Source organism: Pelobates fuscus, chromosome 13 (assembly GCF_036172605.1).
Source record: "Pelobates fuscus isolate aPelFus1 chromosome 13, aPelFus1.pri, whole genome shotgun sequence".
In the NCBI taxonomy this organism is placed as follows: domain Eukaryota; kingdom Metazoa; phylum Chordata; class Amphibia; order Anura; family Pelobatidae; genus Pelobates; species Pelobates fuscus.
This window is the reverse complement of record NC_086329.1, coordinates 101,856,882-101,872,191: the sequence shown is the minus strand read 5'-3', so window position 1 is coordinate 101,872,191 and position 15,310 is coordinate 101,856,882. Positions and strand designations below refer to the sequence as shown.

The window sequence follows — 15,310 nt, the reverse complement described above, 5'->3', positions numbered from 1 at the left end:
GTGGTGTGTTGGTGTGGTAGATGCAAAGTGCGATGTGTTAGTGTGGTGGATGCAGAGTGTGGTGTGTTGGTGTGATGGATGCAGAGTGCGGTGTGTTAGTGTGGTGGATGCAGAGTGCGTTGTGTTAGTGTGGTGGATGCAGAGTGTGTTGTGTTAGTGTGGTGGCTGCAGAGTGTGTTGTGTTAGTGTGGTGGATGCAGAGTGTGGTGTGTTAGTGTGGTGGATGCAGAGTGTGGTGTGTTAGTGTGGTGGATGCAGAGTGCAGTGTGTTAGTGTGATGGATGCAGAGTGCGGTGTGTTAGTGTGGTGGATTCAGAGTGCGGTGTGTTAGTGTGGTGGATGCAGAGTGTGTTCTGTTAGTGTGGTGGATGCAGAGTGTGGTGTGTTAGTGTGGTGGATGCAGAGTGCGGTGTGTTAGTGTGGTGGGTGCAGAGTTAGTCTTAGTGTGGTGGATGCAGAGTGTCATGTGTTAGTGTGGTGGATGCAGAGTTAGTGTTAGTGTGGTGGATGCAGAGTGCGCTGTGTTAGTGTGGTGGATGCAGAGTGCAGTGTGTTAGTGTGGTGGATGCAGAGTGCGGTGTGTTAGTGTGGTGGATGCAGAGTTAGTGTTAGTGTGGTGGATGCAGAGTGTGATGTGTTAGTGTGGTGGATGCAGAGTTAGTGTTAGTGTGGTGGATGCAGAGTTAGTGTTAGTGTGGTGGATGCAGAGTTAGTCTTAGTGTGGTGGATGCAGAGTTAGTGTTAGTGTGGTGGATGCAGAGTTAGTGTTAGTGTGATGGATGCAGAGTGCGGTGTGTTAGTGTGGTGGAAGCAGAGTTAGTGTTAGTGTGGTGGATGCAGAGTGTGGTGTGTTGGTGTGGTGGATGCAGAGTGTGGTGTGTTAGTGTGGTGGAAGCAGAGTTAGTGTTAGTGTGGTGGATGCAGAGTTAGTCTTAGTGTGGTGGATGCAGAGTTAGTGTTAGTGTGGTGGATGCAGAGTTAGTGTTAGTGTGATGGATGCAGAGTGTGGTGTGTTAGTGTGGTGGATGCAGAGTGTGGTGTGTTGGTGTGGTAGATGCAGAGTGCGATGTGTTAGTGTGGTGGATGCAGAGTGTGGTGTGTTGGTGTGATGGATGCAGAGTGCGGTGTGTTAGTGTGGTGGATGCAGAGTGTGTTGTGTTAGTGTGGTGGATGCAGAGTGTGTTGTGTTAGTGTGGTGGATGCAGAGTGTGGTGTGTTAGTGTGGTGGATGCAGAGTGTGGTGTGTTAGTGTGGTGGATGCAGAGTGCAGTGTGTTAGTGTGATGGATGCAGAGTGCGGTGTGTTAGTGTGGTGGATTCAGAGTGCGGTGTGTTAGTGTGGTGGATGCAGAGTGTGTTCTGTTAGTGTGGTGGATGCAGAGTGTGGTGTGTTAGTGTGGTGGATGCAGAGTGCGGTGTGTTAGTGTGGTGGATGCAGAGTGCAGTGTGTTAGTGTGATGGATGCAGAGTGCGGTGTGTTAGTGTGGTGGATTCAGAGCGCGGTGTGTTAGTGTGATGGATGCAGTGTGTGGAGTGTTAGTGTGGTGGATGCAGAGTGCTGTGTGCTGGTGTGGTGGATGCAGAGTGCGGTGTGTTACTGTGATGGATGCAGAGTGCGGTGTGTTACTGTGATGGATGCAGAGTGCGGTGTGTTACTGTGATGGATGCAGAGTGTGGAGTGTTAGTGTGGTGGATGCAGAGTGTTGTGTGCTGGTGTGGTGGATGCAGAGTGTGGTGTGTTAGTGTGGTGGATAAAGATTGCGGTGTGTTAGTGTTGTGGATGCAGAGTGCGGTGTGTTAGTGTTGTGGATGCAGAGTGCGGTGTGTTAGTGTTGGGGATGCAGAGTGCGGTGTGTTGGATACAGAGTGCGGTGTGTTAGTGTGGTGAATGCAGAGTGTGGTGTGTTAGTGTAGTGTGTGAGTGTGGTGGATGCAGAGTGTGTTGAGTTAGTGTGGTGGATGCAGAGTGTGTTGTGTTAGTGTGGTGGATGCAGAGTGTGGTGTGTTAGTGTGGTGGATGCAGAGTGTGGTGTGTTAGTGTGGTGGATGCAGAGTGTGGTGTGTTAGTGTTGTGGATGCAGAGTGCGGTGTGTTAGTGTTGTGGATGCAGAGTGCGGTGTGTTGGATACAGAGAGCGGTGTGTTAGTGTGGTGAATGCAGAGTGTGGTGTTAGTGTAGTGTGTGAGTGTGGTGGATGCAGAGTGTGTTGAGTTAGTGTGGTGGATGCAGAGTGTGTTGTGTTAGTGTGGTGGGTGCAGAGTGTGGTGTGTTAGTGTGGTGGATGCAGAGTGTGGTGTGTTAGTGTGGTGGATGCAGAGTGTGGTGTGTTAGTGTGGTGGATGCAGAGTGTGTTGTGTTAGTGTGGTGGATGCAGAGTGTGGTGTGTTGGATGCAGAGTGTGGTGTGTTAGTGTAGTGTGTGAGTGTGGTGGATGCAGAGTGTGGTGTGTTAGTGTGGTGGATGCAGAGTGTGGTGTGTTAGTGTGGTGGATGCAGAGTGTGGTGTGTTAGTGTGGTGGATGCAGAGTGTGGTGTGTTAGTGTGGTGGATGCAGAGTGTGTTGTGTTAGTGTGGTGGATGCAGAGTGCGGTGTGTTGGATGCAGAGTGTGGTGTGTTAGTGTGGTGGATGCAGAGTGCGGTGTGTTGGTGTGGTGGATGCAGAGTGTGGTGTGTTAGTGTGGTGGATGCAGAGTGTGGTGTGTTAGTGTGGTGGATGCAGAGTGTGGTGTGTTAGTGTGGTGGATGCAGAGTGTGGTGTGTTAGTGTTGTGGATGCAGAGTGCGGTGTGTTAGTGTTGTGGATGCAGAGTGCGGTGTGTTGGATACAGAGTGCGGTGTGTTAGTGTGGTGAATGCAGAGTGTGGTGTGTTAGTGTAGTGTGTGAGTGTGGTGGATGCAGAGTGTGTTGAGTTAGTGTGGTGGATGCAGAGTGTGTTGTGTTAGTGTGGTGGGTGCAGAGTGTGGTGTGTTAGTGTGGTGGATGCAGAGTGTGGTGTGTTAGTGTGGTGTATGCAGAGTGTGGTGTGTTAGTGTGGTGGATGCAGAGTGTGTTGTGTTAGTGTGGTGGATGCAGAGTGCGGTGTGTTGGATGCAGAGTGTGGTGTGTTAGTGTAGTGTGTGAGTGTGGTGGATGCAGAGTGTGGTGTGTTAGTGTGGTGGATGCAGAGTGTGGTGTGTTAGTGTGGTGGATGCAGAGTGTGGTGTGTTAGTGTGGTGGATGCAGAGTGTGGTGTGTTAGTGTGGTGGATGCAGAGTGTGTTGTGTTAGTGTGGTGGATGCAGAGTGCGGTGTGTTGGATGCAGAGTGTGGTGTGTTAGTGTGGTGGATGCAGAGTGCGGTGTGTTGGTGTGGTGGATGCAGAGTGTGGTGTGTTAGTGTGGTGGATAGCAAAAATTGCATTTACCTTTTTCAAACTATTCTCGCTTGTCCTAATGTTTACAATTTAATTGTAAATTTGCATACCACCCAACAGTCCAAGATCTAGTGTAACAGTCTTGTTTTGGGACGCCTGTCTTGCTGTTTATTCTCTTTTAGGAATACCAAAGATAATATTCCGGAGGAACTTCTCAAGGCACCTACATGGTACTCTGCACCAGACCGGCATTCCATCCATTTGGCACTCGTTATCTTTGCAACGTATTGCGCCATTGATCCAGTCCCTCTGGCCCTATCCTGATACAGTACAATTCACTCCTTAGTGAATAAACCATTTATAATATATTCACAGTCGGTTTGTATTTAATATCTTTCAATAAATAACAATGTAGAATTTTGAGTGTATTTTAACAATAAAGCCAGCATTTCTCCTTTGTTCTATTTTTTACTAAACACGTTCGCTATGGTAACAAAATCAAGTTTGTTTGTTTTTTAAGCACTAAACAAGTTCTGTAAATTGATTTAATATTCTTGTGTTGTAGAATAAAAATTGTCATGCATGTAAAAAAAAAAAAAAAAAAAGCACAAAGCAAGTTTAACATTTAATTTATATACCTTTGAGAAACCACATATGTTTACATCAGGATTTTAATATTTCACTGGTCCCTCTAGGCTACAGAGGTGACAGACATATAATTACAGCTATTAGTCATTTGAAGTATATCTGAAAAATTGTCTTGTAAAAAAAATAGAGGAATGTGTGTATGGGGTGGGGGGTGACTCTTTTTCAACTATTCTGTTTCATTTTAGCACTGGGATATTACTTACTCTGATAGGCAGATAGACAGACAGACATGCAATTAGCCTTTGAATCTCGCGGCAGATTTGCTAGGAGGGCCAACTGTGTTGTGAGGCCTTCTGGAGTTAGGGCACCCCAGGACCTATTACCTTTTTGCCGCAGATGGAATTCGGATACCAGGACTCAAGGGCCCTTTCAGACACTGTGGGGCTCTTCACGCTAATTCCACAACTGGGATTATGAGATACAATATACCGGGGCCTGTCTGAGCATACTCAGTGCTGCTTGGAGTGAGCTAATTAAACTGACCAAATTTACAGGAGGGGTTGAGGACTGGCGGAGTGTGGCTGGTGGCTGTGGCTGTTGTACTGTAAGTTAGACGTGGAGATATGCTTCGTTCCCAGATGCAATACGTTAGAATTTGGGTGGATCTCCAAATTCTGAGCCGATATGTAGGCAAATCACTAATAAAACAAAACGTGCAATAGTCAAGTATGGTTGTTTGTAATTCGTCATTCAGAATTCCGTCTGTGGATCCAAGACAAGAGATTATTGATGATTAGGAGACAAACACTAATTGTTGGCTTTATTTACAGATCAATTGAGAAGGACCAATAGAGGGGAGCAATAAATCTATATTTATATATATATATTCATATATCATATATTTAATACATATATAAATTAGAGATTTTTTTTGCATCTCCTCCTCTTTTTCTCTTTTATTGGTTAATTTTTCTAACTTGATCTGTGAACCAAATGGCAGAAAAACGCACCTACCAATGTATTGCAAAACATATACACAATATTTATGCTATGTATATATTTTGCAGGACCCTGATTAGCCCGTTTTTCACGCCTTTTTGATTCATCAGAATCTTTTTTTATTAACAAAATTTGGACGATCTGAACTGCCAGATGGCCGAGATTTGGCCGTAATGAAAAATCTTTTTTATTTTCAGATAAAGTGGTTTGCACAAGTCTACTGTAAGTCTTAATTTCCCTTTCTAACAGTTAATGTATGAGGAGAGAATGTATGTGGAGAGACTGAAGTCACATATATCACACACAGCCATCACACACCACCACCCCATACATAGCAACCCCAAATACAGGTATGCCACAAATATTACACACAGAAACAACACAGAAGCCTCCCCACGCATTTTCACTTCTTTTCTTTTTACATACAAAATGGAAACCCAAAAAATATTCTTGCACAAGGATCCTCTGTTTATATGTATATATCTAAAGGAATAACATATAATAGATAGACTGAAAATAATTTTTACATAGCAGACAGCGTCAGTTTATTATCCAATGATCTACATTGTACAAAAGTGCTGATGAGATCCACAGGCTTCAAGGTTATACTTTAATGGAACACAGGTCACCCACCACAGGTTGGGTACCAAAGCAAACCGTATCTAGGAGTTGTCTCTGTCCAAACTCATAAGACTTCGGTGAGACCATAGATTTCTAGAAGGCCGTCCTAGGAACCACATCAGTGGCTTTTGAAAAGAAACCAATATGAATTTGGGTATTTTTGGATGTGCAAGTTATCCTATGATATTATTACTTACATCAAACAGCTGTTGCTAAAATAAGGACAATGTTACCCCATACATTTCTATAATTTGCATCTGCTATCCTTGGTGAATATTGTTAGAACCAATATACCCATAGATTGTGCTGCGGAGGTTACAGACTGTGTTTTTGTCTTACTGTAACAAGTACTCTAAGCGGAATCAGGCAAGACTTTATATGGTACTTGTACCTCCTTTACCCGGATCCCGGAATAGTATTGGTTCCCTATTCAAGATCTTATATTAATGCCTTCCTCAGTTGCCTCCTACAACAAACCTTCCAACTCTGCCCATGAAGAACTAGCCTATCATTTGCCGGGAGCCCATGCGTCAGCTAAGGACCATTAATCCAGGGATAGGCAACCTTCAGCACTCCAGATGCTATGGACCACATCACCCATAATGATTTAACAGCCATAATGCTGGCAAAGATTAGAAGATGCAACAAGGGAGACTAGTGCCGGCTCATATTAACCATTCCTCTTGGGGCATTGTTGCTTGCTGTCTGCAACGTGGTTTTTCGCAGTGTTTGTTCTTCATCCAGTATCTAGATGGACCTGCAGGTCTTCCAGCCTGGCCGGTCAACACTTCCTCAGAAATTGTAACAAACACTGAAGTGCACTGCTGGTTCATTGCTGATGTCTTGTGATCTAGGGATACCTCATTGTATTGTGGTCACGCACTGCCATAAGAACACTTTAATACTTGTTTTTCCAAATATTAGAAAAGACGTTGAGCTATATAAATGATATATGGGTTAGGGTTAGTTATTTTAAAAAGAAAACATGCCCAGTTAGCTTTACATGCACACCCCATTTAAGCAATGATTATGACAGTGTATCATAGGGATAACTTACCTCATTGAATTGCCAATTCAGTTATCAAGCAACGACTTACCTCATCGCACTTTCCCAAGGAGGACATACTTCCTAAGACACACAGACCTCATTGCTAGATCACTGGAGCCTAGACTGAGTGATGTCTATCACTCTGTTCCAAAACTCCTTTACCAAAGCACTAGGTACACTCATGAGTGGGATATTAACAGCAACTACAGAGTATAGGCTGTAGTTGATGTGAAGTAGAGCATTAGGGCTCTTCGGCTCTTTCATGGCACTCAATTCTCCTCAAAGATACAATGTCATTTGCATAGCAGTTGATGACAAAACTTGATTGTGAGAGGGTTTTTCAACATTTCTGCTAACACATTGCTTTGGTGGATTTTAATGTTCTTTCATTAAAACATGACTTGATGTACCCTGACGGGTACACTTTAATGTCAATATTACGGTATATATTTATTGAAGATTTTCTGTCCTGTAGAAGTGTTCTGAAATAATCACCACTATACTTTTATCATAGGTGCTATGATCAACAGGTTAAATAAATATATCCCAACTGCTAATGTTCCAATAATGTAACCAAACCAAAGGCACGCTGATGAGGGGCACAGGCAGAGAAACAGGAACAATGTTTTTGGGATCTTGTAAAAGGGGATCCATCCATTTTGACATGACTTCATTCCTGGACTGTGTCAATGCTGCGTTTTCAATATTCAGCTGGTACATCATCGGTTGCCAATGGCAGAATGTCAGAAGAACAATCTAAATGCAGAGCAATCGGCAGCAAATATTAATTTGTTTGGTTTCCATGGTGACGTATCCTCGTACATTTGTTCTATTACCTTGTGCAGCTGTTACGTTCATGTCTTTACATAGATAAAATGCCTGCTGGCCAAGGGTTCATGGGATGTGCTGTGCGTTCTCATAAAAAATAATAAGAGCACCTGAAATGGCAGATAATTTCAGGTGTGAGAAACACAATTCAAATGTGGGTATTTATTTATTTTTTAAATAATTTGAAATTAGCTTTTTAGACTTACATAATTCAATAAAAAATACTACTTGGGGTATCATGTGCATGTGAAGAGTGCAGATCTTAAAAGAAATTGTCTCTTTTCTAAATCAACCGTGTTACCCCCCCTGGTCAATCAGATTACCAGTCCTGTTACTTGCTGGTTGTTTAGCTCAGTAAAGATAGACTCAAGAGACAGCAATTGCCCAGAGTACCTGCCTTGGACAGACAGAAAGCCAAGGTCAATAGCAGAATAAACACAATAGATCAAGGAACGCACTAATGGGTACTGAAACAGAAACCATGATAGGGCAAAGTGGATAGGGCTAGGAAAGTTTAAATATCCTTAACTAACATTTGATTGTCCCACGCCACGCCCACACCCCCAGAACGTGTGTGTGTGAGGGAGTGGGAATGATGTGGGCCAATGAGAGCCTGAATCTACTTTTGGCTCCCACTGCCACTCTAAGAGTGCACTTGTGACACGAGCCGCGCTCCTAGTGCCGGGCGGACAGCGTGACCGTTCATTGTGGTCATTGCACGCGGCCCGCTCAGAAGGGAAGAAGAGCTGAGGTCCCCGACCGGCCCCTAGATAAGGTAAGTACCATCACATTTAGAAGGGGAGGGCTTGTAATGGCTGCAGACAAGACATCTGTAGCCTTGCAAGCTATTTTTTAATTCATGCAGATTTTCATTAGGATTGAGGTATATCTACTAAATAGTATTTTTGTGTATTTGGGCTGTAGGGTGTCCCTTTAATACCTTATATATCGGTCTTTTTATGCCTTCCCAGACAGAGTTCATAACTTGGGGACTTGCACTATTAAAATAAAAGCGACCTAAAATAAATGTATATGTAGTTAAGATGACCACCAATACACCTATAGGTTCTCCCTAATCCCCTCCTGATATGTTGTGGGTGGGAGTTTGCCAATTAAACAGTTAAGTAAGGGTGGACAAATTCCTCCCAGTAATTACGGGTTATCTTGGCCACCATATTCTTTTAGTTAATGGCGGTAACTAGTGGTAGTTGGCTGGCCGCCCGCCCGCCCACCACATTGTTGGCCCTCACTACATTGCCATTGCTGTGCTCTTCATCAAACTGATCCACCTGTTACAATGATCTACCTTTAATTTCGCATCATGCGATAGACCTTATTGTCGACAACCGGATAGACCAATTTATTCAATTTCTTATGGGATTCCATGGGGAAATTTAGATCACTTGATGCGATGAAGTGCAGATGGTAATTATTTAACGAATGCAATAAACCAGTACTGCAATAGGAGTACAATAATAAACCAGATTAAATATGATCATATTGGCTGCTTTCTCACATATCTCACCCAACAGAATGAGGCCCAAAGTTACCTACGCTGTAGAAAAAAAAATAGAACTGGCTAGACTTTTGTCAACAGAGAGATAATTCCACAAACCTATGAATATATTGATTCTAAACCAGGTCCTCTAAGTGACAGTATGAAGCAGCTGTTGTAGGCTTTATTTTCCAAGATGTACCGGCAGACTGACAGGAGCATTGAAGAGTTGTGATCACAAAGTGTGCATGGAAAGCTGAAACAGCAAATTCCGTTAAAAAAAAAAAATGCAATTAACCTGTGCAGCTCCTTTAAAGTGTGTTTTCATTAAGCCATCCCCCACACACACAAACGCACAAACAAACACACACACACACACACTTACTTTTGGAGAGAAAGCAAGAAGCCCGTTGCTAGCACAGAACACAGTAGTAGCTACTCCGAAACAAAACGAGGAAAAAAAAGGAATATTTAAACACTGTTGCCAAAGAGAATTAAAGAGGATGAAAGAATGGAGGGTGTATTTGCTCTCTTAAAAATATAGCAGGTGCAGAGACAGGCTTCACACCACATGGAGCAGGGGAGGAATTGGAAGTGCATGCGGAGACGGACTGTGAATTAGGCAGGTTAGCAGAGAAATGTGTCAGATTTCATACTGAGATGATAATCGGAAAAAGTTGAGCTGTTTATAAAAAATAATAAAATAAATCTGATTCTTTAGCAATGCTGCAACATTACACATATAGATTTTAAAGCCCTTTTAATGTAGGAACCTTGATTGTATAATTAGATTGTACGCTCCAGTGGCAAGACTAATCATGACATCTAGTGGCTCCCTTCTTGCAGGTGGAATTAGGGCTGTTTTACTCGAAATGGGAAGAGCCATCACATTTTGCTTTACACGCTAAAGAACGAAAAGACATAGCACACAAAGTCAGAGAAAAGGCAGTGTTTACATTGCCCCCTAGGGACACCTTCAAGTGGCCACTCCTCATATGGCCACTGGAGGTGCTTCCTGGCTCAGGGCTGCACAGTAGGCAGCCCTGCTGTTCAGCGTCCCCACGCTCTGCAGGAACGCGTGGGAACGGCGTTCGTGCACTTTTTTTACAGCAGGAACGCCGTTCCCGCTGTTCCTGCAGGCACTCAGAGGGGGGCAAAAAATGCTGCCCCCCAAATGCCCCCTGTGTTCCCCCTGTCAAGGGGGGAGACCACCTGATGGACCCCCCAGGTGGGCGCCTGTCTCCATATCAAATGCAGCGAGGGAGTTGTGTTCTTTCTGCTCTGCTCCCTCGCGCGCCGTTTGCTGATTCTGGGAGCCGGAATATGACATCATATTCCGGCTCCCAGCATCAGTAGACTGCCCGCGCAGTGAGAGGGAGCAGAGAGAACACAGCTCCCTCACCGCGTCTGATATGGACACAGGCGCCCGCCCCACTGGACCCCAAGGACAGTGAATAAACGGTATACCTAATCTTGTAAAATTTCATACAAGTACTTGAAATATTAGCACAGAAGCTGAAATACAATTTTTGTCAGATAGAGTTGACTCTACCTACAGGTTTTTAGAATGAACTTGATGGAATTTTCGAAAATCCTGTTTCCTAAAAATGTAAACAGAATGTTATACTAATGCCTGTGTGGGTTTTTGGGATACTTTTTAGGTTATGTCCTACAATGTCCTATATAGAACAAATACTAATGTTACAGGGCTTTGAAGGAGGAAGCCTATATTGTATCTCAGTCGCGTGCTCATGAGGATGAAAGTCTTTAGTCCCTCCTGCTCATGACATGTGCACGGTCGCCTTGTCGGCATATGCATAAACCCCACCAATACCCATTTCAAAAAAGAAAAACTGACACCATGTTTTTTTGTCAAAATTGATATCACAGCTTTATTGATTCTTAACATAAAATATAAAGGTCATTGTCAACAGCAGGCCAACGTTGGCCTGCACAATTACCATCCTGCATTTTACAATTTAAACCCCATGACAATGACCCACTCCCACAAAACATAATGCCCAAACATTGTAACATTTAACTTAACATTGAAACATGACCATTGCCACCAAAGGGCACCACAAGTGTAGGGGCATACCGAGACGCCCCTACATACCTCGGTTCGGAGCTACCTACGAGCTTGAACCTACCAAACCAGTCCAAAGGCCTACCTATTAGCCCTGAACTCCAAACTTTTTCCCCATCTCACTTTTTTCTCCCCCCCCAACTTTACTCTCCATCCCCCGCCACAGCTCAGAGCTTGACTCCTCGAGCTCCTGAGCGGCACTCCCCCCTCCTCCCCCCCAGGGAAAATATTGCCCTCTGGAGGCCCTCCTGAAAACCCAACAATAGAAAATCCAAGCCCACTTCAGAGAGATGGACCCCATCGCGCCTATAATAACTTGGATGTCTTCCAACTCCCTGAAACCATCTCTGACCATACCACCATAACCCCCGGCACTAACTCTGTCAGCTTATCCACATCCCTCTTCATACACTCAATCAATACCTTTTGAGGTAACAACCCTACATCATTGCCCCCTGCGTGAAGCACCACTATGTCCGGAACCTGTCCCAACAGAATTTTGTGAAACATTTCAACACAAATTGCATTCCAACCCCAACCCCGGTAACCAAACCACCGAAGCTGAACCACGGAACTTGGAAAGCCCAGCTGTAGACCACAATGTCGAACTGCAGTTCTCCGATGCACCCAGTAAATGTATGAGTGGCCAACCACCCATGCCATCCGACCTGTAAGACATAAAGCAAACATAGGCAACCACGAAACAAACCGCGAAACCAAAATTCCCCATCAACCACCCTTAGGATTTATACCAACTTGTCTGGCCTGACATAAGATCTGAACCTCATCGACTCCCACCTGCCAATCTTCTTCACCCGATCATCTCCCAAGCCCAGTCTTGCCGCTTCAGTAGCTGCGCCAATCCTAAAGGAATGAGTCCCGAATTGGCCCGGGTCCACTCCCAACCTTGCCAACGCCTTCCGAAAAACCCTGAGGAACTGGAACTTCGATAGCGAAGAGCCGTACTTATGCTTAAGATATGAACCCCCGGCCTTCGCCTGTTCCTCCTGGATGGCCGCTGCGCACCTAACCGGACACGTTTTCCCACCCGGGAGCTCCCACAACGTAACCAACGTCCCTTTTCCCAGTACATCCGTTTTGGATCGCCTCAGGTTGATCACTACCCTGTTACTCCACACTTCCACATCCACCGCCTGAAGCCCCCCGGCCCCTTGGCGATTGCTGCTGACCAGCTCTGACGCAAAATGCCCCGAAAAAAGCTAAACTAAAAACCATGGAGAACAGTGTAACTTCGTACCCCGAAAAACACACCTCGGGCTGCACCTGGACAACCCGCTGAAGAAACTCGAACGACACCGGCCTCTTGGAATCCACTGACACCTTACCCCGCCTGAAACCTTTCAATGCCTGCCAAACGAGAAAATGTTTTGTGACATCCTCCCATCCATTAAACAAAAGGCTAACGCTGCTAGCTTACGCCCTACTACCGCTGCCAAGGCCCCTGAGGTGAACAACCTACACAAGAGCCACAACATCGCATCCAACCGGGCCTCCTTTGAGAGCTGACCCCACCGTATGCTGCACCAGCTCATCCAATTCCCCCCACACCTTACTGTACGCCGTCCAGGTAGCAGGTGCCAGGGAGTCCCTGATCAGTCTGCCAAGTATGATGTCCCGAGCCGCCACATCTCATCCGGGCAAGACATCCCTTCCGCCCGCCTGCCAGGTGCCACCTGCCGGAACCTCTCCCACTGCGAACGAGATAACACATCAGCAATAACATTCAACAGTCCAGGCAAGTGGCGTGCCAGAAAAACAATATTAAAATGCATACAGAACAAGACAAAATTCTGAAGAAGCCGCACCACCGGGATAGAGGACGCTGAAAGCCCATTTACTGCATCTACCACCGCCATATTGTCCGAAAAGAATACAACCTTCTTATCCCTCAACTATGGACCCCATAGTGACAGTGCTACGACTAACAGAAACAACTCCAAGAATGCCAAGTTGCGGATCAGCGGGCTGGCCTTCCACACTGCTGGCCAAGTTCCCGCGCACCATTGACCCGAGAAGTAAGCCCCAAAAAACGATACTCCCCGATGCATCCGTAAACAGGTCCAGATCCGGGGAAGACGCCACCAGCTCCCAAAAGAACACCTTCCCATTAAAATCCCGTAAGAATCCCCCCAGACGTCCAGATCTGCCTTCATAGCCGCTGAGTCCCGAATAAGGAGGAGCAGGAACACCACCCCCCCTCCCGTCGCCTTAGCTAGGAACCTGTTAAAGACCCTCCCGACCAGAATCACCCGACAGGCGAAGTTTAGCCGACTTTCTTAGCTCCCCACACCTCTGCCTCTGCCAAAAACGTGTCCTGTGGCAGCCTACACTCCCCTTTGATCGAGTCAATCTCTAAGCTCAAGAAACTCAAGCATGTCGTAGGCCCCACCGTTTTGTACTTCGTCAAGGGGACTCCAAAAACGTGCGCCACCCATTCCAATGTCCTCAGTCCCATGCGGCATTCCTCCGATACGGGAGGCCCGACACATAGGAAATCATCCAGGTAATGAACCACCATCTTAGTGCCCGCTTCCACTTTCACCACCCATTCCAGAAACGTGCTAAATTTTTCGAAGTACGCGCATGATATAGAGCACCCCATGGGCAAACATAAATCCATGTATACTCACCGTCAAAGTGACATCCTAGCAAGTGATGGCACTTCGGGTGAATTGGCAAAAGGCGAAAAGCCGCCTCCACGTCCGCCTTTGCCAACAATGCCCCACGGCCCGCTCATTGCACCAGATTCACCACCTGGTCGAAAGAAGCGTACGACACTGAACAAAGGGCCTTGTCAATGTCGTCGTAGGGGTAGGACAGGTGATGTATCAGGCGGTACTTACCCGGCTCCTTCTTGGGTACCACCCCCAGCGGTGATACCCTCAAGTTAGGTAGAAGGGGCTCCCACTAGCCGTCCGTCCCTGAGGGCCGTGAGCCTGCGCAGCTGCACGAATCCTCTCTGGGGAACTCCCGCCCATAGAACTGTCTTCCCGCTGCCTCCAGCCACACGTCCTGACAGGGGGCACCCTACGCCGCCCCTGGATGGGATCAACCCCGGAGGGGTCCCTGTCGTCTACGTCAGTCACCCTCCGATGGCTGCTACGTGACCGGTGCATCCTTGCGCCCCGTGCGCTCTTTGCTGGAGCCCTGCGCGCAATCCACCTGGAGGGTGCAGACCTACTGCGCTGTCCCTCGCTGGCACTCCCTTCCGATCCTTCCCTGATGATTTGACCTGCCTGTTGTCGTCCCCGGCCCGGTCGTATGGGAGACCCCTGCACTCCCGCACGCTGACTGGGGAGACTCTGGGGTGTTGTGTATCGTTATACCCTTCTGGTCCGCTCCATGCCCGAGCAGTCCCCCGCCTGCCCCCTGCCACCCTGCCGTCACCAACCACGCTAACACGGGGACGCACCACCGGGGTAACCTGTGGCCCAGCAACTGGAGGGGCAATGGCGTCAGAGGTCGACTCATTCGGGCGACGTGCCACAGCTGTCCCCACTTCACCAACAGCACTTCCAGTGTTCCCAGGACCTGCTGCCAAGCCTGCCGTAGCGCTACTCCTTTTTCTGCTGGACCCTGCCTGTAATGGCTGCTTTCTGGAACTCTTGTCACCAGCAGACACTTTTCCTTCATTTCCTGTAATAGAGGACACAAAAACCGAACGTTCAACAGTTTTTCTGCCTCCCTGTTCGGCAGCCGAACGGCTGGCAGTATGGCTACCTCCCCGTTTAACTCCCAAACGTTCGGCAGTTTTCTTACCTCCCCGTTCGGGAAACGAACGGTCGGCAGTATCAGTAGCTCCACGTTTGTCTCCCAAACATTCGGTAGTTTCAGCCCTTTCGCCAGTTCTCCTACCTCCACGTTCACTCCCGGAACGTTAGGCAGTTTCAGATTCGGTTCCCGAACCAGCAGCCTGCAACTCCAGCCTTGCCTGACGACGTGTTCGTGCGGCTGCATTGAGACGCCCCGCAACCTCCTCCACTTGCGGCCTTCCCGTCGGTAGTCTCACCGCCGCCATCGGGACTTCCAGAAGGGCTCCTTGGACGCCGGGAACCCGTAACCGCGCTGGGGCTCAGCCTTGGCGGGGGCCTTGTCCTCCTGACCGGCCTCTGACCCAGGGAGCTTCCTGATCCAGACGGCAAAGCATCTCCAAGGCGATCCCTCAGCCACTCGACACCCCTCTCCTGCACTGCTGCCCGGACTCCTTCCAGACAATCTTCCATCTTGCTGACAACCTGCAGAGGAGACAAAAGAAAAAGCTACACAAATCCTGC

General features: G+C 47.0%; 1 protein-coding gene across 1 annotated transcript; it reads right to left on the bottom strand.

The window, feature by feature from the left end:
• Positions 1-9,689: 9,689 nt before the first annotated feature.
• LOC134583157 (uncharacterized) lies at positions 9,690-15,105 on the bottom strand. The gene is made up of 4 exons (XM_063439981.1): positions 14,796-15,105; positions 14,363-14,672; positions 11,439-11,683; positions 9,690-9,833 (listed from the first exon to the last, which is right to left on the bottom strand). The coding sequence occupies exons 1-4, from the start codon at positions 14,991-14,993 to the stop codon at positions 9,690-9,692; spliced, it is 897 nt and encodes a 298-aa protein (XP_063296051.1). The 5' UTR covers positions 14,994-15,105.
• Between the last annotated feature and the right edge of the window lie 205 nt (positions 15,106-15,310).

Bases quoted from the DNA above. Each gene is read 5' to 3' on its own strand.
- LOC134583157 (XM_063439981.1), bottom strand. From the start codon at position 14,993: ATGCAGCCGCACGAACACGTCGTCAGGCAAGGCTGGAGTTGCAGGCTG. The intron at 14,673-14,795 runs GTAAGAAAACTG...CCTCTATTACAG, and splicing joins TTCGTTTCCCGAACGGGGAG to GAAATGAAGGAAAAGTGTCT. The intron at 9,834-11,438 runs GTATTGATTGAG...TTCGTTCTTTAG, and splicing joins TAGGGTTGTTACCTCAAAAG to CGTGTAAAGCAAAATGTGAT.